The following is a 23,334-nucleotide window of genomic DNA, read 5'->3' as shown; positions in this document are numbered from 1 at the left end:
TAGCACTGTCCTGGTTTGAATTTGTGTCGTTTATTTTCTCACATTAACTGCATGACAGAAGTTATGAATTGAATATGTCTTGAACTCTACTTGTCCTCTCCTGGGTGTTGCGCAGTGTTCTGCTGCCTCAGCATCTTACATATAAGTGACAGATGTACATATTGTACCTCTACAAATACTCTCACGTGTTCAGTGAAGTGCATGATACAGAGTAAATTAACACTTCAGCAGCAAATTTGCAATTAGTCTTGTCTTCTCCAAACTAAAGAGCCCCAGCTCCCTCAGCCTTTCATCATAAGGGAGATGCTCCACTCCCTTAGTCATCTTTGTGGACTCTAGATAACTGTGGGAAGTAATTGCTCATATTTATAAAATGAAAGTCATATCTTGTCCCTTTTTCTCTCCATGAACAGTCTTCCATATGAAACGATGTTTCTTCACTGTAATGTTTAAAAAATGTGGGCAGTAGTTCTTATTCTCTTCTGAACTTCCTCCAACTTTTCTGTGTGTTTATGCATTTAACCCAAAATGGAAAACAGAATCCACCTGAGACTTTACCAATGCTGAGCAGAATGTATCACCAGTGAAATCTGTATGAATAAATTAAGCATAAAAATTCAGTTTTGAATATGATGACTCGTATTTATTGTAACTTAACACATCTTAATGTTGTCAGAATTTTTAATTCCAATTTTATTCCTGTTGTGCTTTTGAATTTCAAACTTGTAATGTATCCAGCCTCCTTTCTTCAGTGAGTCCCTTTCCTATGATTCCTGTTGGCATCTCTAACCTGTAGTTTCCTTGCCCAAAGAGTTTTTCTTTTCAAAGGCTGTTCTAAAAAGAGAGATTTCTTTTTATATCTAGTCTGTTGATAACTACAACATTCTAAATCTAACAGTTTGCCTACCCCTTCTTATATAAATTTTATGTCTTAATCTTTCATCTAGGAGATAAAATTGAAATAATTCGAATTTTTCTGCTCTGTAACTTACTTAGAGGAAAAAAACCACAGACATTTACAAGTAGACCAACAATTCCAAAACTAGCAATGGAGACAAAAACTAAAAATTTTTCTACATGATGAATATAAAAGCTAATTTTAACATGATTTAATGGTTGATTATGGAATGCCTCTGAAAAATCTTACTGTTGTGCAGCTTTAAATGTCCAGAGTAGCTTTAAGATTGAGAGTGAATGTCCTGTTTCCGTAATTATTTACATACTTCCTTTGAAATCCTTTGTAGCCAGAAAGAATTATTTTTTGTCCTTTGTCAAAGTTACTTTTTTTTTCCCAAACAGTTATTTTTCAGTACTGAGTCACACTGTTCAGTCTTTCTTATTGTTTTTATTTGTTTTTACAGAAATGAACATCAGAACATACACCCAGAAAATCAAGAGCTAGTGCGGGCTCTTCGTCAGCAGCTTCAAACTGAGCAGGTGCTGTGCTAAGTGTTGGCTTCATTCAGCTATCTGATTTGGGTTAGCGTAGACTTCTCCGAGGTTCTGAAACATGCTGATCTTGACAGTTACGGAAGCTTGCTTACTGCACAGAGACAACCTTGAAATTTATCAAGTAATGTAAAAACATTGAGTTTGATATTTTTTATGGATAAGTAATTAAAACTATAAATTTGGCTAATTCCATTTCAAACAAGTTTTTGCCACCAGGTGGAGTATGTTAGATTATGTTGAGTGCTTCCTGCAATGTTTCTGGGAACTTAGTGGTAAGGGAAAGGAGATCTGGAGTACAGTTTGCTTCCACAGGAGAGGGGTTAGATGTTTAGACTGATAAACTATGTGCAGCAGAACAATGGCACAGCAACAAAAACAGGCAACAAAGACTGATAGGGAGAAACTTTGTACCAAAGCCTTTATGGACAAGACAAGGGGCACTGGTTTTAAACTGAAAGAAGTTAGGTTTCGATGGGACGTAAGGAAGAAGTTTTCTGCCTTGAGGGGGGTGTTGAGGCACTGGAACAGATTGCTCAAAGAAATTGTTAATGCCTCTTCCCTGGAAGTATTCAAGCTGACATTGGATGGGGCGTTGAACAGCCTGATCTAGTGACAGATATCCCCACCTATGGCAGGGGAGTTGGACTGCATGATCTTTAAAGATCCTTCCAACCCCCAACCATTCTATGGTTCTATGATTGCAGGCAGTTCTGGTATGTGGAGGAGAGGATGGGAGAGCATGGGACAGATTGCTGGAAATTCCGGAGTCCCAGGCCTATAGTGAAAACCCATGCTTTTGGAGAGTACTGAGAAGAGTCTTTCATCATATACTTCTTGAAACAACGACAGAATTTTAACTACAGTGTGCATTTATGTGGAAGTAAAATATGACAAAATGGGGAGAAAACCCATGTCATGGCAATGATGTACACAATGTCTATGCTGATGTCTATGCCTGGGAACACTAAATACTGCAACTGGTAAGCAGTGCAGTTCAGTTACCTGACTGAACAGAATCACTTCTTGTAATGAAGTAACAGTCTAGATCTGAATTGTTACTCATGCTTTGGTGTGTGTAACCTAACCTAATGTGAAGGGCCAAGGGAATTCATTCTTTACAGTCTTTAACTGTTTTGAAGCACACACGGAACAGATGAAGGGAAAATAATGGGCCTGTTACAAGAAGAACTTGCTTAGTGAATCAGTTTTTGCCTTTAAGTATATTTATTTTTTTTCTTTTAAAATACATTTAATTTAACGTTGTTTTGCTTTTGACTCTTTTAGTAAATAAAGATGGGATTTTAATTTTTTTTTTTTAATTGTGTAGACTTCTATGAAAATGACACCTCTAACAGTTTGCATTTCTGTTCCAGCTGGATGCTTCTGCTTATGATAGACATCACTTCTATACAGATATGTCCTGTCCAGTCTGTTTGCAACAGGCTACGTTTCCTATAGAAACAAACTGTGGGCATCTCTTCTGTGGTAAGCAAGAAAAACCCCAAACCACAAAGATAAAAACGTAACAGAAATACAAACTTTTGGCACTAGTACAGTCACCCTAATGCAAAGCTTTTTTTGTTTTTAAGTGCTTATCTTTTGATCTGCGTTAGAATTAATTTTCAGATAAATTGTTGAGAAAAAAAAGACCAGTATGTGAGCAGTCACTTTGAGCATGCTGCCATTTTTTTCTATGCTATCAGAATTGAAACTGTAGTTAATTTTAAAACATCAAGCACAGAGAGTATTATTTATCTTGAGTTAGTAAAAAACTGAAGAGGCTGAAAAATACTTTGAAATGTACCATTTAAAAATATGGTTTGGAAAGAGTAAAACATTCTGCATGGTGTTATCTTTATCTCAGAGTTGTTTCTTATTTCTCAGAAGTCCTGAAGATTAATGCTAAGTTCACAATGCTTAAAGCATTTTCTTTTTTCTTTTTTTTTTTTTTTCCATCTATCTATTCAAATTTATATAAAAACCACCATGTGTAGCATTTTCCTTCCTCTGCTCCAGGTTCCCAGTAGAATTCTCTCAGTGCATTCATCTAGTTCTGTGGAGTGTATGATGCATACCATGCCTAATTGTTAAAACAAAAAAAAGTATATATTTTGAAAACAGTCTTAGGAACTTGGATTTTTACATATTCCTTCACCCATCAGAGAATCGTAGAATGATAGGGGTTGGAAGGGACCTTTAGAGATCTTCTAGTCCAAGCCCCTGCAGAAGCAGGTCCACCTAGATCAGGTTGCATAGGAACTCAGATAATAAGGCGAGGTTTTTAGGATAAATTTTACATCCCTTGACATTTTAAACTGGTAACATTTTAAATTATTTGCTTCTTCAGATAATGAATGAGAAATTTCCTGTCTTTTCAGGAAATAATACCTTAAAATTAATGATGCAGATGAACTTATTCAGGATTTTTCACATTAATAGCATTGGATTTATTCAAATTCTGTCAGTTTCATCAGTTCTGTCTTCAGTGAATGCTGCATTAAAAGTTACACTAAAAAAGATAGATTTAACCTAACTGCTTACACCATTTTGTTGTTTTCCTTGATGTGTGACATATTATTTAATGCAGTTGTTTCAACTCAGAAGTTTAAATGTCTGTAACTTACTTTCATCAGGTTCCTGCATTATTGCCTATTGGAGATATGGCTCATGGCTTGGTGCCATCCGTTGTCCAATCTGCAGGCAAACGGTAATATTTTCAGTAATCGTGGACCTGACCATTTGATTGTCTAGTGTAGCTTACAAAAAAAAGCACTTCTATGTGAACTGCAGTAGTGAGACTGACAGAAGTGTGAGAAGCAGAAAGAATATTAATGCATGATGGTGGTCTTAAAGGATTTTTTGAACTTTTTCCTAGCTAAGTGGTTCAAAAAAACCCCGTATTGTTCCTGCGACACAAATCTGAGTGAACTGCACTGGTAATTCAGCCATTTTTTTCTGTAAAGGAGTATATGAAAATAGAGAATCACAAGGTCTTAACCATGATTCTTCCATGCTTTCTGTTTGAGATATTTCATAACTTCCTTATCAGAACTGGTATCTGAAAAACCTGGCTGTTGTTGAAGACTCTCAGTAGGGAGTATACTACTCAAGTACCCTCTATCTTCTCTCCCTGCCAAAAAAACCCTACTCGTGTCAATTTCTTATTTTGTCCCTATTTTTACTTTGTAAGTATTATTAATCTGTAGAGCAAGCATTAACTTACTTCCTACGCAACTTAGTTACATTGTCAGTTTGAGATATGTCCTTACAATTCATTACCACTTAAGATCTCTGAGTCTTATAGTGTATGTTTTAACAAAAGTACATCTTTAGCAGCGCACAAACTACAGAGCTAGTAGCTTCTGATGCATTATATAACATGCTTCATGCCCTTGCCTCTACCTTATGTCCTGCTTTGATTGTGTGTTTCAGCAGAACAAATGACTGTAAGACACTGAGGAAGGAAAGAAAAATAGATATGACTAGAGAAAGAGTGAGTACAGTTAGAGCGTAGCTGGTGAGGAGAGAGATACAAAAAATAAAAGTGAGGAAGGTGGAAAAGAGAAAAATAAGGGGTTTTTTTTTTAGTATCTCCCTACACAGATAGTGATCTGCCTTCCTCTGAGTAACAAGTAAATTGAGTGGTACTGCTTGCATGCTTATGCATTCATTCTCCCAGTCAAATAAAGTAAGGTCTGATTTATAAGTGAGAGCTGGAAGCATGTACATGTAAACAACATGAGTCATACAGGTCTATGGCAGGGCTAGGACATGAATGTAGATCTGCTTGTGCTCTCATTTGCTAAATGTGGCTGCTGCACAGAAATAAGATACATATTTAGTGGCCAGGTACTGAGAGATCTTTTGAAGATGGTAATAATTTAGTGTGCTATGTGTTTTCTATGATAATCTACATATACCTCAACATCACTCCCAAATACAAAGCTTAAGTTTTCAGAAACTCCTATACAGAAAGATAACATAAGAGATACATGAATATGGTCTTAAATATTTTTGTTTGAATTAAAGTTAACCCAAGAACACAGCAGAATTCTCTATGCTTACAGAAGAGGTGAAGGTTTATATGTTTTTCTGTTAACTTACTATTCTGTAGTATTCTCCTTGCTCATGATTTGAACATCTGTATGGAAAAGTATGAGTTTTACTTCTCATTGCTGAAATGCAAGACTATGCTAAAGATGGAAGAAGAGTGCCACATTGGGTGCTTTATTCAATTTTTAGATTAAGAAACAGGACTAGATTAATTTGGTAAATTAACTTTATTCTCCAGATCATCTGTCCCACTTCAGAAACAGAAACCTTTCCAACAGTATTCAGAAGAATTTCCTGTATGTCTGCCTTAGAGGGAGGCTTCTTGTTCTTGTTTGTAATAACATTTTTAACAATATTCTGTAAAGATTGTAAGCAAGGAATTTGTTAAAACTTAGAAAAGTATCCATGTTAGTAGTATTAATTTTATTTTGTTACTAAATATTAAACTAAACCAAAGCCTGTTCTGTGTTTTTGTTTATAGTTTACTATGCCTCTGTTTGAAAGAGTTCTGTATGTAACAAAAACTCCCTCATGTGCCTAGGTGACATTGTTTTTACCACTCTTTGGTGAAGATCAGCAGGATGCAACCCAAGTATTGCAAGATGTTAATGATTACAATCGGAGATTCTCAGGACAGCCCAGATCTGTAAGTTTTGGGTAAATTTGGGTTGAAGTCAGTAATTTTAGGGGGGATTAAAAGCGTCTTTGTGATTTTTTTTTTTTCCTTCTATTTTGTTGGTTTAGGGTTTTTTTACCCTGGCATATGAATCTTCTCTTCATGATACTTAGGGACTGGGCAAATTTTACTTATGAAATTCATATAGCTAGGGCAAACCCACAACCTTGAAAATATGTCTTTTTCATTTGTGGAAACATATGGAAACTTGGATTTTTGTTGTGAGAGAGAACTATGAAAAGCCTTGAGTTCCCTATTCATGTACATGGCTCTTTTTCAATGATGACTCATTAATTTGAAAGGATTAATAATTAATCAGTAAAAATACTTCATTAAATATGTGATCTCAAGGAAGAATATTCAGTTGGTTGATCTCTTTACACCAATTAGAAGAATATGAAGTTCTGCTCTGTGCCTTTCTTCCTCAGATTTTAAGTTCTATGCTGTCTTGCTTTTTTAATTTTCCTTCTAGATTATATTACAGTCTTTATTCTGCTCTCTGAGTGAAGAAAGTGGGATCTTTTTGATAAAAAGATAAGAGACATGTTTGAAATTCTGCAGACTTTAGAAAGTCAACCTTGCGAGCCTGTCTTCTGTACTCATGCTCTGATTTGGAAGGTGAAATTCACACACACATATACTATACTAGTAACTTCCCTGCTTGTCTTCATGTACTTGGATATAGTACAAAACATTAGCAAGAAAAAATCACAATCTAAAGAGGCAAAACAGAGTGTGAGATGTGATTTTTTTTTTTTCTCCCATGTTCTAAACCACAAAACAGTTATACTTTGGATCCAGGGTAGATTGAAACTACCTTTCAGGCTCCATTAGACCTTTCTGTGGGATCTGTGTCTAAACCTTAGTCTGAGGTCATGCCAGAAGTCTGCATTAAAGCCCTAATTGGTCTAGATCAATGATCTTTGATTGACAAGTGGTGTATTACCTTAAGCACATACAAAATTCCTTTCTAGAGAATTCTTTTCAGAATGGACAGTAACTCATTCTAATGCCATGGCTCTGTGTAGCAACTGTGTACAGCAGAAAAGGAAGCAGTATCAGAAAAAAATTCAAAGTTCACACCTCTGTATGCTTCATGATAAAAACCTGAATATTTTACTGAGCAGTCCCTCACTAAGATGACAGAATCACCGTAGAAAAGTGGAGAGGAGCAAGGGATGGATTCATTTATGTGTGCTTTAGTTTACATTGAAGCTGGATCCATCCTTTGGGAACATACATTACTCACTGGTTACACACTACTGAAGAGGGTGTTGTGTTTCTAAAGGACTGCAACCTATTCTACTTTACCTATTGGATTTTTCCTTGCAATCCATTCAGTTTCCATTCTGATCATTATTTCACTCCAAATAACCTCTTTGCTGTTTCTCACTTTCCCAGTCATTTGTTTTACTCTAGTAGTCACTGCGTTTCCTTCTTTAACAGATGTCAATATATCTTTCATGGAATTAAATGTATGTTTTACAGCATAGAACAACACAGTTTATCTGTTTCTCTAACACATACATATTCTACATCTGGCTTTTTACCCAGCAAAAGTAAATCTGGGAAGTCTTGTCTTACTGGGGTTTTTTTTGTTTCAATTGTTAGAAACTTAACAGATTCCAAAGCTGTGATGTAGTAATAGAAACTTCAGACTGAAGAAAAAAAAAGACACATTTAGCATGGGACTGTTGCTAAAGCACAATTCTAACTGTTGAGTTATTTCTTCACAGATTATGGAAAGAATTATGGATCTGCCCACTTTATTGCGGCATGCTTTCAGGGAGATGTTTTCTGTTGGGGGTCTCTTCTGGATGTTCCGCATCAGAATATTCCTCTGTCTGCTTGGAGCTTTGCTCTACCTGGCTTCACCTCTGGATTTTCTTCCTGAAGCCCTCTTTGGAATTCTGGGGTTCTTGGATGATTTCTTTGTCATTTTCCTTCTGCTGATATACATCTCTATCATGTACCGAGAAGTGGTTATGCAGCGGCTGAACAGATGAAGTAGATGAAAAGGACTCAAATACAGAGGCAGTTACAGAATGTTTTACAATATGACTATGATACAGCAAGGCGCCTGTGTACAGTTTGAGTAGTTAACAATTTCATATCTGGTCATTTTACACAAATACGGAGGGTTAATGTGTGGTGATGCTTAACTGGAATCTTTAATTTCTGTATTACATGCGCTTCATAAGGATGACATTAGTTTTGTGATAAAATGAACTACCTTCATCTGCTTTCACCTGTTGAACAACTGTGTGTTATCAGAAAAAAAAAAACAACAAACATCTTTTTGGGGGGTTTGTGCTTTGAGAGAAAAAGGAGTTCAAGTAAAGGACTTCTAACAAAAAATCTATTTGGTAATCTAGACATGTATAAGGAAATTCAGAAATTGTTCGCAGTGTAGGTATCACAGCTAAGTTGTTTAACATCTCTCTGTTGTGGACTAGAGTTTCTTAAAACAAAAGTAGCTATGGGTGTCTGTGTGGAAGAAGAAACCCAAGGGCCGCACTACAGTTATCACCTGCAGTTTGCCAATATCCACATGCTTCACAAAGACAAAAACACCTCAGTATTGCTTGGACTGCACTATGTATGGATGCATGCAGTTTGTACAGTTTTATTTTTGTATTTGGGAATGGACACATAGCATTTGATTTAGGTAGAGAAACCAGTATTATACACACCAGACTGGTTAATGCTCTGTTTTTAAATGAAAGCATGGGTTTTTTCTGCAGGCTTGTTTATTTGATAGGTATGTAACATGGAAGTGACCAAAGGGAGTACTTGCACTTATTTAGTTGCATTAAAGCATTCAGCCAACAGAAAGAAACATAAAATTTAAATAGTTGGAGAAAAGAAGTCAGAACTGGATGTTTATACTACAGGACTTTACCTGAAAATACATTCTGCAATACAAGTGTTAAATGACTTAGATATTGGGGTGTTTGATTTTCAGTTGGGGCTTTTTTGGTTAGTTGATTGGTTGATTTGGATGTGGGTAGAGGGATTTCTGAATTACTTTCAAAAAGATCTGTTACAAAAAAGATCCTGAAAATATTTTCAGGGGCACAAGGATTAATTATCCTTGAAGATGATTTTGGGGGGGGGGTGGCATGTTGAATTGGAATACCAGCTGTCATAGCTACAGAAGTAATGAGAAGAAAAATAATTTTAAGAAATGAATGCCACTAGAAAAGTCAAGGGTGTGATAGTGCTATGTACTTTTTAGCTAGAGGAGCGGTAATTGCCATGTTAATTTAGCTTCCTGAGTACTTGAAAGAGGCAATTAGACAGGTGATTCTTTTTGTGTTTACGTATAGCAGATGAGACTTAAAATGGAAGGGACCTTGTCACAACTTCTATGCTTTCCCATGCAGGCATCCTTCCACAACTTCTAACACTGGGCATGTGCAGAAAAATTATAGAGCTGGCACTTAGTATGCCAGTGGTTGGGGTTGGATATTGTTCTTTATTGTCACAGTTTTAAGCAACCTTCATTTAGAAGTAAATTTCCTTCTTTATCATTTGAAAATCCAAAGATGTTTTACAAATGAACTGGAAAGCTGTTTATTGCTGTTTATAAGAGATGGACAAGAGGAAAAACAAGAAGTGAAACAAGAGTGGGAGAAGGAGAGCAAGATAGAAAATTATACTTTTTGGAAGTGAATGCTGGGATTTTTTCTTGCAAACTAACTGTTCTTGAGCATCTTAGTTGAACTTTGCTCTTTCTTTTAGCATTGCTAATGTACGGTGATGGCTTAGTGGCTACCTCAGTTTAAAGTCATTATGGTGTTATTAGTAAGTGTGGGTTGTTCATAAAATGTTAGGTTCATTTGCAAAGCAGGATAGTCATTTAGGATGTTAGGTAAGACAGGATTTTGCAGTTTTACTATAAGGATTGTTCTGGTTTGGGTTTGAGTTTGGGTTGTTTTTTTGGGCTTTTTTTTTTCCCAAGGGATCCAGATGAGAGCAAATTCCAAAAGTGTACTTTTTAGTAAATTTAACACCCCTTTTTCTCCTTGAGTTTAATTTGTGAGTCTGCTTAGACAAGAGTGTGAACTGCTGTTACAGAACAACTGGAGTCTGTTCATAGAATCTGTTGATCTAGTACTGCTTCCATATGTTTATCCTATGGTTGTGTTTGTACTTTCTTTCCATGATTCTAAATCCAGAATGGATATAGATGTACATGAAGCTGCTTACTGATTTGTTATTGTTGAGGTCCCAAATTCTACATGCTACTGCAGTGTTCCTGCAAAGGTGTTCATCCAAGGGGTCTGCTCCTGAAGAATAGACCTCGAGTACCTGAAATCACATACAAGCCAGATCTGAGTAGTTACGTAAAGTTTGCCTTTGTTCTATTTCTTCCTTCACAATGTTTCTGCTAGCCAGAAAAGTTCCACTCAAGGGGCATTTACTTACTTTTGTATATTGAGTAACATCATAAACTTAAATTCAGCACATTAAATGCTGGACAACCAGGGCTGTCTTTCCTTTCCACTGATACGTGTGCTTGCTTGTGGAGAATTTTTTTTTTTTTGGTCCTGCAAGACACTGGTGAATTTTGTGAACAGCTGTGATCTGAAGATGCATCTGTCCTGCAGTGTCTGGCTGCTGCTCCTTGACACAGATCTGAACTAGATATAAGTTAGCTGTCATGAGCTCTTGGCTTAAACTCAACTTAAGCTCTAGGTCTCCCAGGAGGCTGGACATTAATACATGAGCCTGTGGTGTTCCTGAACTGTGTCCTGCAAAGTTGTTCTGGCAGCAATGCAAAAGGTAAAGCTGGCCTCAGAACATGAAGGGAATACCTGATGCCATGTGGAAAGATTGCCAGTGTCACTGCTCCAGGAATAGGACAGCCATGTCACTAAAGGGGAGAAGAGGAAAAAAAACCGAAAACTTCAGCAGCAGTTGCAGGGAAAAAATACAGTCCTTAAAGGACTCTTACAGCTTCACCAAAAACTCTGTGAAATGTTTGATTGTTATTATCAAAGGGGAAAACTGAAGTTATATGTAATGGCTCTTACAGAATAACTTGTAGCATCATGAGACCCAATGGTCATCCTTACGACAAGTGCTGTATAGAGCTATCCGCCACACCATTGACATCTGTGAGGATGAGGCAGAATGGTGTGATTTGGGGATACAGTTTTGCCATAGGTTTCATAGAACTGTAGCAACAACCTGTGTGTTATACTAGATTTTTAAGACAAAAAGATTTAAACCTACTTGTAACTTTTAATGATAATAAATCGACACTAAAGTAAGAGATTCTTTTGATTTGTTTTGATTACTTTCTGGGTGAGAAATTTTGTTTTCTTCCCCCTTTTCCCTGTTCCCTGGCTAAAGTTGGCAGTAGCTCTTCTGTAGACTTGATCAACTCTTATCTTGGTGTCTGTGGGCTGGATGTTCATAGACAACTCAGTGTTTTCATCTTTATTATTGTCATTACAGGGATGATGACATTTCTAATATTTTTAGTCCTGAAAGTATACTGTATGTTAGATGTATTTTCCCTTGATAGTCTGACCGGTGCCATCAGGTCCATGGGCACTATGCTTTCAGGATGATAAACCAGTACAGATGATTAATTCACACCTGTACACATCAATCCTCCTAGCAAACAAAAGCATAAAGCAGTGGATGAGAATCCGGTTGAATTAACTGAATTGGGAAATAGTCTTTGTTTGTAAGGGTGGAGGCTGGCATAGGGCAGGGAAGGGCTGGATGTGACTGACCTGTCCTGCAATCCTGTGCTGCACTTGATTTATACCAGGAGAACCTCTGGACATCAGAACCATTCTGCTAAGAAACGTCCAACAAGTCTTAGCTGGGCTGTCCAGGGCCAAGTTGGGCCAAGGTTTCTGGACTCAGAGGTGAACTTTGTTAACCTCCTTTGTTTGGTACACAGTTCTAGTGTTGATGGAAAAACATGTAGTTATGTATTTGGTAAGAAGCTATTAAATCAGATTGGAAGTTTGAGGAGTGCACCCTTGTCTGATGCTTCTCTGCTTGCCATGGGAAGCTCAGCTAAACACTGGAGAGTTCCTCAGCCAAGACTGCCAGAGTAGATGGCTGTTTTATTTAGAAGAGCTGATGTACAGTTGCACTTGTAGGTAGGTGTTCTGCTTTCAGCTCTCAAGCAAACAGGCAACTGCCCTGTAGTCAGCAAAACTGGAAGCCACACAGGCACTTGGTCCAAGGAAGCAGAGCAGTAAGTTTCATTTTCCCCATTTCTTTGAGATGTAGTGCCCTAGTGGGTTGTCACCTTCTGCCCCATTGTGGGCACTGGTGTTTTTGACCTGAGGAAGAAGCTGCTAAATTTAATTCTGTCTATGATTCTCTAGGCTCGGGGGCCTGCTGACGTTTCAGGTGGAGAGAGCATGTCATTAGACACTGTGGTAAGTAGAGGTGCTTTCTGTAAACTGCAAATTTGGTTCATTTGTGAGAAGCCTATCCAAATAGTAAACAATCAATTCTGCAGAAGAAGGCCAGCAGGACATCTCTGTTGAATTTCTTTGACTATGACTTGGATTGAGCCTCTGTGTATGTCCCTGCTCTCCATAACTCTGCATTGTGTCAGATATTTGTCACTTCAGCACCCATGTAAAAGTCTGTCATAGATAGGTTTCGTCCATGCCTAGATCATCTCAGGTCTTGCCATGGGTTACTTCTGTTGGAACTTTCTTGGGAAGCATTAGGGCTGCTCTGTGTTCAGTGGACTAAATCAACAGGTGTAGTGGGGAACAAGATGAGTCTTCATGAAGAAAACCCCCAATTGTGTGGTCTACTCGTATTGGTACTGTATGGCCCTGTCTGAGAACATCGAAATATCTCCTCTCCCTTTGTTTATGCTCATACTAGGTAAAAGTCACAAGAATGACAAAAATGATAGAAAATACACCCAGGTGGAAAAGTTGGAGGGACTGATTATTTTGCCTATAGGATAGACTGAGGAAGACATGAGTCTTTAAGTGTGTTAGAAGGGGATACCATTCCCTGCATTGGGTATGACTGGAGGAAGCATCGGTGAGCCTGAATTGCAGCAAATGAAGCTTAAGTTAGAAAAAACTTGCTAAAGTGACTTGGGAGAGGGTTTTGTCTCGGGCATCAGTAGAATATCTGCTGGGATGCTTCTGCAGGCAGAGTGGGAATTAGTTTCTGCATGTCTAGTCCTGCCTAGGAAAGGGACAGATGAGTGGAAAGGTAGCTGCTTTCAAGGTAGCTAGTCTGGGCTTTAATAGACATGGAACTACAGAAGTCCTGGTCTGACCACATCTTGGTGCTGGTGTTTCTGACACACATTACCTGATTGCATCAGCCAGCAGACCTTTCCCCAGGAGTTTTTATATATAGTGGTGCTTAAAAAGCTCATTGTTTGTCACATATTTTCCAAGAGGAGGATTATTTCTTATGATTAACAGATGCTTGATTGGTGGGACAAAGGGAGAGGAGAAAGGAATATAATTGATAATATTGAGTCAATTGCTCATTGTTGGCAGGTAACTGATGGGGCACCATGGGTATATCAGGTGTTACTAATAGGTTGGCTAGAGTATGTGGCATGGAAAGCTGTTCACGCTAGCATATGTTGTTGAGGATTGTTTCCCCCCACCCCTCGCCCTTTCTGCCTTCATTCTGGGAACTTATTTCTTCTTTTACCAACATAGGGAGGCAGAACCTGAAAGTAATCCTTGTCATACTTTGTACAGGGCAGTGCAAACGCTCCTGAGTAAATTGTCTTTTTGAAGGAGAGGCCTCCCATTGCCCCATGGGATGCATCCTTAGTTACTGAAGCAGAAGGTCACACTTTTGTCTTTTTTTGTCCTTGTCACCAAGTCCCGGCATTTGGCATTGCCTGATGCCTTTGTGTCTCAGCTCTAAGGAGAGTCACAGTGTTGCAGGTTGACTCAAAATAACTATTAGAACATGCCTCTTCGGTGAGCTGGTTTATGACAGCTTATGGTTTATGTTTCCGTCCCATCTGAGGTCTTCAACATCCAACTAACCAACCTGAAGCTGCTCTAGTCTAATTTCTCTTTACAGGTTTTTGTAGATTTGTTTATTCCCCTCCCACTTTCTTATTGTGGTACATAAGCACTGCAGTAAAGATCACAAAGTAAATTTGGATTAATTGCTTTCTTGTATACCATAGCAGTTCACACTTTATCCCTGAATACGCCTTCTAGACAATCCTGTAACTCTCTCGCCTCCCACAGGCCACGTATCAGGAAGGAAGGCAGAAATGTGTCTGTTTAAATGGTTAAACTCCTCATGTAGCACCCTGAAAACCTCAAGAAAGTTCATTACAGCTCCGTGATTCTGCCTCCTTTGCACGCAAGGAGCTGAGCACCCTGGCTCTGCTCCCTTTCCCCAGAAGATCAAAGGGTCTGAATCCAGCTAACTGAATCTATTAACTTCCCTCAGCAATGCCTCACGGTTTGATAACTGCAAGTGAAGAATTAAGACCTGTAGCAGCACAGCATCAAAGCAAACCTCCAGTTAGGCAGAAGATTGGGAGGCTGGAGAAGAGCCTGTGTACCAAGAAGCTATTACATACAGTTTCAGTTATGTCTGGAGAGACTTTTTCTCTCTGACTGAGATTGTTGCCTTTTCTGGATGAAAAACAAGGCATTGCTTTGAAAAATAATCTCTCCGATGTTACCCTTTATTTACATACAGGTATTTTGAGCCCCTGGAGTTCTTGTTGTCATGGATTTGTTCAGAGATCCCACAAGCAGGGATTGTTTCAATATGAAAATAAAAAAAAAAAAGAGAGAGAACTCAATAATCATAGTGCAACTGCAAGAGTCCTAGAAAAAAACCCCACATGTAAGACAGATGATTAAAAACACAAGGACTGGCGACATGGTGTGGGCAAATCTGCTTCTCTAGAAATCCCATGAACTTCCCATTGTAGGCTACTAGACAAACCCTTCCTGGATTCAGATCTTTGTTGTTGATTTATTTCACCTTGTTCAGAAGAAACAGGCAATGTATAGCAGTTATTTTAGATGTCCCCTTCATTGGCTTGCAAGGGCACTGTAGATGCCATGGTAGATCTGCAGCAAAGGGGCACAGGGAACAGCTGAAACATCTCCTTGCAAGCCAGCAGATGATGTTTCATTGCCAAGAATGGGAGAAGGAAATAGACGGACCTTTACACTTTGCAGAGGTAAGACAGAAACAGGGAGCCAGGGAACCACTCACCTGCCAGGAAATGCCTAAAGAACAGCCCCCTAGTAAGGCAGGCTGCCTTGCAAAGGACAGTGAGATCAGATCCTAACTGGGGGCCATGTTGATCTCATGAAGAGCATGAGACAGTAAAAAAGAAAGACCAGGGTGCAGCTGCAGCATCAGCAACAGGTCCCAGCATTGACAAGATGATAGAGGGGAGCCACAGAAAGGCAAGAGCTGCCCTTGCTGCACCCTCAGCCCCTCAGAGAAGCTTCCTCACACTGTGGAGAGGCAAGTTGATCCCTGAGGTCAGGGCTGAGCTGGAAGTGGTAGCTGGCCTAGCACCCCTGAAAGCTCGTGTGGTTGTTCAGAAGATGGGCCTTCTCACACAGTGCTCCTTGATGTGACCGCAGGGCTCCCTGGCTTCTTCAAGGGTCACTTGGTATCTTCATTGCTACCTTTCTTTGAACTGCTGCAGGTAGAGTGACCAGAGCCCAGCAGGAATTAACTGTTTGCACACCTCCTCACAAAGGAGAATAGCATCAGCTTGCTTGCGTCCTCCTCAGTTCAGCTAAGGGACTCCTGGGTAGTGTTGCTGCTCGTAAAGTTGATGGCAGGTGATGATGCAGAAGCTTCATGGCCCAAGCTGTCCCTGTCATTATGAGAAGTTTCATGAATAGTCCCAGGATGGGTGGGTTCTTTGGGGTAGCACATCTATTCTTGGTGTCTTGTCTAAATACTTGTTGGCATTTACCATAGTTTCTCTTACAATCTCATGCTCTTTCTGTGCATTCTCCTTAAGTATTTCTGGTTTCTCAAAGGGCTGTGTCCTAGAATCTTCATTGCCATTGCTTTTACTAGCAACTTGGAATTTGCTGCTACATATAAGCAGTATTGGGGTACTGCCTTAGAGCCAGCCCCTTGTCCTTATAGCATATGAAAAATCACAACAGGCAGATCCTAAGCAGTTAAATTTCATTAAATACCAAAATCTAGTGAAAATAAAATAATCAGAATGGGTAGGGGTGATCAACTTGAGGATTAGTCATTACTGAGTAGGATTTACAGAGGAGTAAAACTAGCGTAAAAATGTAAACTAGCTTTGCATCCACCCACCATACTGTGTTTGCTTGCTAAGAAACACCAAGCAAGAATCAGTAGGCACATCATCTGATTTACTGCAGCAGAGGTCCATGGGTCAAAATAATCTAGTGAAAGAATGACATCTCAGACAGCAGATGTACATGTCTGAGCTGGGAAAGACCTGCTTAACAAACACAGTGCCCGGTGGCCCACTGCTCAACGAGGGGTCCAGAGCTCTCGCTGCAGATCTTGGTATTGCCTGTGTGCCCATCCTCGAAGAGATGTTTCAGAGGGCTTGTCGCAATCAAAAATGTTTTCCACCCAAAGCTGTACTCTGCTCTTTCCTGTTGGCACAAGGTAGATCAGATATTTGCCTACAGACAGTACTGAAGCATTGACAAGGTTGTGGACAGATGGGCTCTTTTCCCTCTGGTATGGCCCTTTGCAGTAAGGATGTAGATTAAACCCCCTGTGTCCCAACAGCCTTCTTGTGTCCTCCTCTGACAACCTTCTCTCACCAAGCCCCAGTCACCTCTCAACAGAAAGTAGCAGCCTTGCACATTGCCAGTGCACAAGTCTGGACTCTGTGCTTGTGGGTGATGTTTGCTCTGGCAATTTTGTGGATGCTTTCCATCCCTCATCATGCAAAGACCTTTTATTTTCCAGGCAAATGTAGTCTCAAAAATACATCTCAGTATTTCAGCTGCTCTTGGTCTAACCTGTATCTCTTCCCATGACCTTAAGAAGCACCTCTTTCTTCCTTCTGACAGTATTAGCAATGCTAAGTCAAACCAAGCTGACAGCTTCCTTACAGCCCCAGCTGTGCAAGTCACGTGAGCATGGGAAAGTCCTAGTTTACATTAAACCTCTTCCCCACCAAGCCTCATATTTCCAGAGAAAAATTTGACAGCAGGAACCCAGTGCCTGCAGCCTAATATGCCAAATAAGAAACAAGAAGAAACTGACTGTTGAACTTATGCTTTGCTAAGTTTTATATTTCTGAAGCATGCTACCGGCTCTTGAAAGTAGAGTTTGTCAGCATTAATGCTTCTCTTCATCTCCTCTCCTCCTATTGCTGCCCATAAGCCCATTTCTTCTTTCTATTGTCTTTCTTGCTTCAGAGCTGCTTTTTCCTCTCTCCCTTGCATGATCAGGAGAGTTTCTGCTTGATTACTGCAGTCCTCTCTACCTGCATCTGTAGCGTGACACCTCTTCACAGAAGGCAATGGGAAGGGTGAGGGAGGTCTTTTCTTTAAAGACATTAGCATTGGTGCTGTAAAAATGAAAAATATAGGCTCCAGAAAATGTGTGAAGTTTTAGATATGTTTTCCCCTTAATTTAAAAAGAAATAATTACGCCAAGCCATCTGTTACTAATGTAAAAAAAAAAGATGTAAATAGATGATACATAGTGTACAGCGCATCACATGTGTGCTCCATCTGCTGTGGGGAAAGTCACCATTCCTCAGCAACAGCACTGGGTGCTGGAGTGCTATCCAGGGTTCAGAGCAGCCTTTGACTTTCCAAAGGCTGCCCTGAAGTGAAAACAACTCAAACAAGAGTGGATGGGGTAGTTCTCTTCACAGGAATCCTTCCTCTCTGTTTTTCTGACAAGTAGTGGCTATGTTGGGGACAGGGTAAGTTACACCTTTATGCTCTTGTTTCAGACTACACAAACTCAGGGATCCTATAAGACAGGACAAGAGGAAGTGGTTGCAACAAGGGAGGTTTAGATTGGAGATTAGGAAGAACTTTTTCACTGAAAGGGTTGTTAGAGACTGGAATGGGCTGCCCAGGCAGGTGGTGGAGTCACCATCTCTAAACATATTCAAAAGACACATACATGAGGTGCTGATGGACATGATTTAGTGATGGGATTGGCAGTGTGAGGTTAGTGGTTGTACTTGATCTTAAAGGTCTTTTCCAACCAAAATTATTCTGATTCTGTTCCCTTATGTCTTGAAAGTTTACCTAGCAGCCAGAAATGTAGCAAGCTATATCTCTTTGCTTAATAGCAATAGAGGGCTCCCACAGTGTCAAAGAAATTAGGCAATAAAGTGGCAGATTAGACTCAGTTTTGATGATGTAGCATGCATGGGGCAACAGCAGCTCTTGCCACAGCTGCAGACTGATAGACCCAATGTCAGATATTGCCACTCATGAAGAGACCCAGGAGGTGCTGCAAACAGTTTGATGTGCTCAGTGGTGGTCAGAAAAGGAAATAAAAGATTGAGAATTGCCAGGAAGCAAATAAAGGTAATTAATTAATTCATTCTCTGGCATGTCTGCATCATGAGCCCTCATCATCTTAAAATGGGTGCAGTGACAGGACAGGACAGATCCCCAAGGAGCTCTAAGTTCAGAACGGTACTGTGCCTGGATGCAGGGAAGGTATTAGGACTCTTAACCTGCAAACAGAGAGGGTACATTGGAGGTCTAAGAAACCAGGACTCAAATGGGAAATGTGATCAGAGAAACCACTGATTTGCATGCCACCAGGTCTGGGTGACACCATGTGGAGTTAGCTGAGAATAGGTCCCAAACTCAGCAAAAGGATGGGCTGCTTTGCAAAATACGCAGATAACTTCAGCTGCCAGAGCTGGCAGTGTCAGGAGTTTGTACAGCTTTTAAAAACCTCTTAACAGATCTGTGGCACAAGTTTAACAAGAATTGTTAATTGTGGGGGCCCCAGAGGAACATGTCTCTCAAAGAGTTCCTAAGTGCTCATCAGCAGTAGACAGAGGAATATCTTTCACTCTGCATTATTCTTTTCTGAAATGCCTGCTGCTGTCATCCAGGGATTTGTGTCAAATGGCCACACCAACTTTAGACCAGTGCTTTCCCAAAACCTGGTATCACATTTCCAGGTTGTAACAGATTTGGGATGACTAGGGAGTGCAAAGCCACACAGATAAAAATCCTGTGCATTGCCCTGTGGGAAGCACTGCTTAGTTGAAAAAAGGGTCTCCTTCCTCACAGTACCAACAGCCCTTCCTCCTCTCCAGTGCTCCCCGCAAGGTGTGGATGGCTGTGCAGGGCAGGTTTTTCCCTCAGGGCAGAGTCTATGCTGCCGCAGCCTGCGTGCAGCCCAGAAGTGGAGCGAAAGGCAAGGGCACTGGGAGCAGGGCAGGTCACGGTGGCTGGACCTCATGTATGGCTTCCCACTCTGTGGTCTCCTCCTGCCCCCAGCAGCTGCTGCAGGGAGGAAACATTACCCAGTCCACGGATGGAGGGTGGACCATTCATGCCTTGAGGCCATGAGTGATTTTTGTTTTCTTTCTTTTTGTGTGTTGGAGTGTATCATCTAGCCACTCTTCAGAGGTGCCAGGACGCTTCCCTCAAGGGGTACTGTTGTACATAAACAGCTTTCTACCCCTAAATATGAAGACTATCTAACTCAATGTGGATTTTCACAGCAAAAAGATGACTTAGAGAAAACGCAAGAGAAACTATCTGAAATCTTTTGAGAGAGGGGCATTTTGGAATACAGGATGTCCACATGCGTTCTACTTAGCCCAGAGCCCCTTCCTTCAGTGATTCCTGGTGCTGCAGGGGGGCACAGACACAGTCACATCAAGACACCCACTTCTGGGGCCAAGCTCATGCTACCAGGTTAAAGCCTCCCCTGTGCCACCAAATCTGTCTGAGGAGGCAGAATATACAGGTTTTATAAGCAGCAAAAACAGGTACAAAAAAAAAAAAAAAGAATGTTACCTCCTCACCCCAACCCAAACGTTGCTGATCCAGATAGAGCCTGAGTTTTGAATGGCTCAGAAAAAGGCACCACAAAGTACTGTTTTCTGATCTCTTAAATGTAAATGGAGTTTAATTCTGCCTAGCCCAGTGATATTTTGGATGGAAGAGCAGGGCAAACAGGGTAGTGATGCATTATCTGTCCTTGTACCCTACCAGGCAGCAGAAATGTTCCCAGCCAGGTGGATCATGAAACACTGAATGTCACAGATCCAGCAGTAGCTAAATGCACTTTGTTTGACCATACGCTAAGCAAACAGTAGGTCTGAAGGCTCAAGATAGGGTCAGGAGCTGGTGCCCACTGTCTTCTTCCCCACTTCAACCTCCCCAACCAGATCTCTGTGATGGGCAGCTCCTGCTGCAGACATGGAAGAAGAGACAGCACAGGAAGCTCTTTCCGCTCCCTCTCCTTGCCTGGTAAGCTCCTTCTGGCATGTGCAAGCCAGCAGATCAGAGGCAGGTGAGCCACCTCTGGGATGATGCTCATACTCCTGGTTGGAGGGCATTCAGGCATGTGTAGACTGCTTGTGACTGGTCTGCTCCTGTTTTTCATCTTTTATGGCTGCTTGAGAAGCCTGAATGGCCCTGGCTTTCCATTTATGCCCTCTGCATGGCTCAGCAAACAAGCAGCAACTTGTCTTCACTGGACTCCTCCACCCTTTGCTGTCTGCCTTTCAGTTATCTGCCAAAGTGCATTGCAGGCAAATATTTGTTCTGTGGTCTCAGACACTACCTCTCTCCTGTTTGCCCAGGTTCTCTTTTCAGTGCCTTGAACAGTGCCTCCACCCACACCCTGAGATGTTCAAACAGATACCAAGTCAGAAGGGCATGGGCTTTGTGTGCAGTGCTCTACAGCGTGCCTTCCTTCCCTGGCAAATGTGGAGGAAAAGGAGATAACACAGGACCAGAGATGTCCAGGCTGGTAGACTAACCTACCTAGAGTCTTTTCAACAAGCAGAGTGTCCTTGCTGTGGAGTGCACCAGCCATTCCCAGCACAGCAGTAAGCATCAGGAGTCCAAGAGGCAAGTCAGCTTCCTGTGGACCTTTGTGTCAATGCTAAGCCCATGTGTCTCAGTTTGCTGGGAGCCTGGTCTGCTGCAAGCCCAGAGGAGCAGAGGCTTGGGGCTGTACCCTGTTTGCCCGCCTGCAAGTGCCTTGTATCCAGAGCTGTCACTTTGGAGGGCTGCATTTAACTATGGGTGTAGCTTTATTCCATTTAGCTGTGCTCCCATGATGAGATGCAAGTTAAGTAAAATTATTAGTTTTGGACTCTGAGGAGTGCTGCACCTGAAACATCCCAGAATGTTGATGAGGTCTTCTCATCTCAGCAAAACTCTCTGATTAAGGCAGCTGTGGCTCTGTCCTTCCTAGGACTCTCTTAGCAGGATGCTCAGTTTAGCTGGGTACTGCATACTCCACTTCAACAGCCCTGACGCAGTGCTCAAGGAACAACAGGAAAATAAAATTCCCTGTTCCCTGTCATTTTTTCCTTTTTTTTCTCACCCTTTCCTGAGCTCAGACTCCAAAACTCAGAAGTGCAGACAGACCCTTCCTATTACATGACCTGCAAAGTGCTCCCTATGTGCCCTGATAGTAAATATGCCCCTGATATAACCCAGGGAAGTTTAGGCAGGACTAACACCAGTGCTAATGCAGGCCCTAAAGACGGTCAGAGTGGAGCAGCAGCTTTGCAGAAGGCCCCACGTAGTTTGGCAAGTACAAAGGAAGACCAGCACAGTGAAAGGTCAGGTTCTAGCCACATGGACACACTTGGCTGCAGGATGCCTGCTCTGGGGAGGTGCTGTGGCTGCTGCAGTGGCGTGAAGCAGTAAACAGCACTACGAAGAGGCAAATAGGATGAAGCAGCCTAGCTGCCAGCACCACATAGGGGCCCAGCTTTCCCGTAGCTTCTTGCAAAGCTGGTGTGTTGTAGCAAGGAATCAAAGTCTATGCTTTTAACAAAGCGATACCAGCCTGCAGTTTGAAAAGTAGCAAATTCTTTCCTTCAAGCAATTTCTCTTTCTAGCCCAGCATATTCACTTCGCATAAAGGCAAAGGAGGACACTAGAAAGCCTCTCCTGGTTTTGGCTGTCAAAAAGAAAGTACATATGCTAATTTTGAAAGTAGAAGGAAAACGGAGGGAGGGTGAGAGGTGGCTTTGCATGGATGCCAGCTGTATGGCACAGGGCAGGCACTCCCGTGGGCCAGGCTTTGCAAATTTGCTGTTTCCCGACAACGGCAATGAGTCACATTTGCCCCATGTCTCATTTGAAGAAACTGAAAGGGTTAACTGCTAAGGTATTGGGAAAGGCTTGCTGTGAGTCATGTTGACAGAGCCAGAGCTACGAAGGTGCTTGGAGGGACCTTATTGCTGATTTAAGTGAAGTCTCAAAAGAGGCTTCATAGCAGTCACTAAGAAAGCATTTTGTCCAGCACCTACTAAAAACAGTTTCACGGTGAAAGAGAGAAATTATAGGTGAGGAGAGAAGGTTGTTAATCTCCACAGATCAACCTAGCAGAGCAGGATCTGGACATTAATACCTACATCTCCTCAAAAGACAACAGTGAGAAGAAACTGGAATACATTCCTCTCCAGTCAACTCATAACCTCTGAGAACGATGCGGGGCCTTGCCCTGTGGCAGAAAAACAAGGGTAATCTGGCAACTTTGCTGTGCTTTCTTAATTACCTTCAGGTTGCCAGTTTTCTAAAGCATGTTTTGGAGAATAGCTACAAGTCTCCCCATGCTGGTGTTTTACCCCACAGTATTTACATGAGTCTCAATTTTGTGTAATTTTCTCTCTGGGGTTTTTCCTTGATTTTCTCACCCATTTAAGCATGCTAAACAAAAACCCCAAAGAGAAGCAAGATCCAAGATCTCCTTGGAGCCAAGAGTTAAATCTGCAAAGCTCACCCAGTTTTTAGGGCCCCAGCACAGGAAGGCAAGGCCATGCCAGCCCTGTGGGCTTATGGCACTCGTGTTAGGCAGAGGCTCTCCTCTACAGCTGCAGTTATCGGTCTGTTCCCTAGCTTATCATGCTGAGATTTCTCCTCTTTTGTGCACAGACAGATGAAGCTGTGGAGGAGGACACTCCTGCTAGTGTGCCCTCTCTCTGTCTTTTTCTCTTC

At 41.1% G+C, this 23,334-nt stretch overlaps 1 protein-coding gene across 5 annotated transcripts in view; it reads left to right on the top strand.

Annotated features, from left to right (window-relative positions):
- RNF170 (ring finger protein 170) overlaps positions 1-23,334 on the top strand; it is a 43,706-nt gene that overhangs the window by 14,341 nt on the left and 6,031 nt on the right. For 2 of the 5 annotated variants that reach the window (XM_062017508.1, XM_062017507.1), the window contains exons 2-7: positions 1,362-1,437; positions 2,157-2,432; positions 2,826-2,937; positions 4,086-4,159; positions 6,047-6,151; positions 7,918-11,446. In XM_062017508.1, coding sequence (XP_061873492.1) covers positions 2,868-2,937; positions 4,086-4,159; positions 6,047-6,151; positions 7,918-8,187 — 519 coding nt within the window. In that variant the 5' untranslated portion in view covers positions 1,362-1,437; positions 2,157-2,432; positions 2,826-2,867 and the 3' untranslated portion in view covers positions 8,188-11,446. Of the gene's footprint in view, positions 1-1,361; positions 1,438-2,156; positions 2,433-2,825; positions 2,938-4,085; positions 4,160-6,046; positions 6,152-7,917; positions 11,447-12,540; positions 12,595-23,334 lie in introns of those variants that run through there. The other 3 variants (XM_062017505.1, XM_062017504.1, XM_062017506.1) reach the window with 2 other exon arrangements.

Source organism: Colius striatus, chromosome Z (genome assembly GCF_028858725.1).
Source record: "Colius striatus isolate bColStr4 chromosome Z, bColStr4.1.hap1, whole genome shotgun sequence".
Classification (NCBI taxonomy): domain Eukaryota; kingdom Metazoa; phylum Chordata; class Aves; order Coliiformes; family Coliidae; genus Colius; species Colius striatus.
This window is presented reverse-complemented; position numbering and strand designations above follow the sequence as displayed.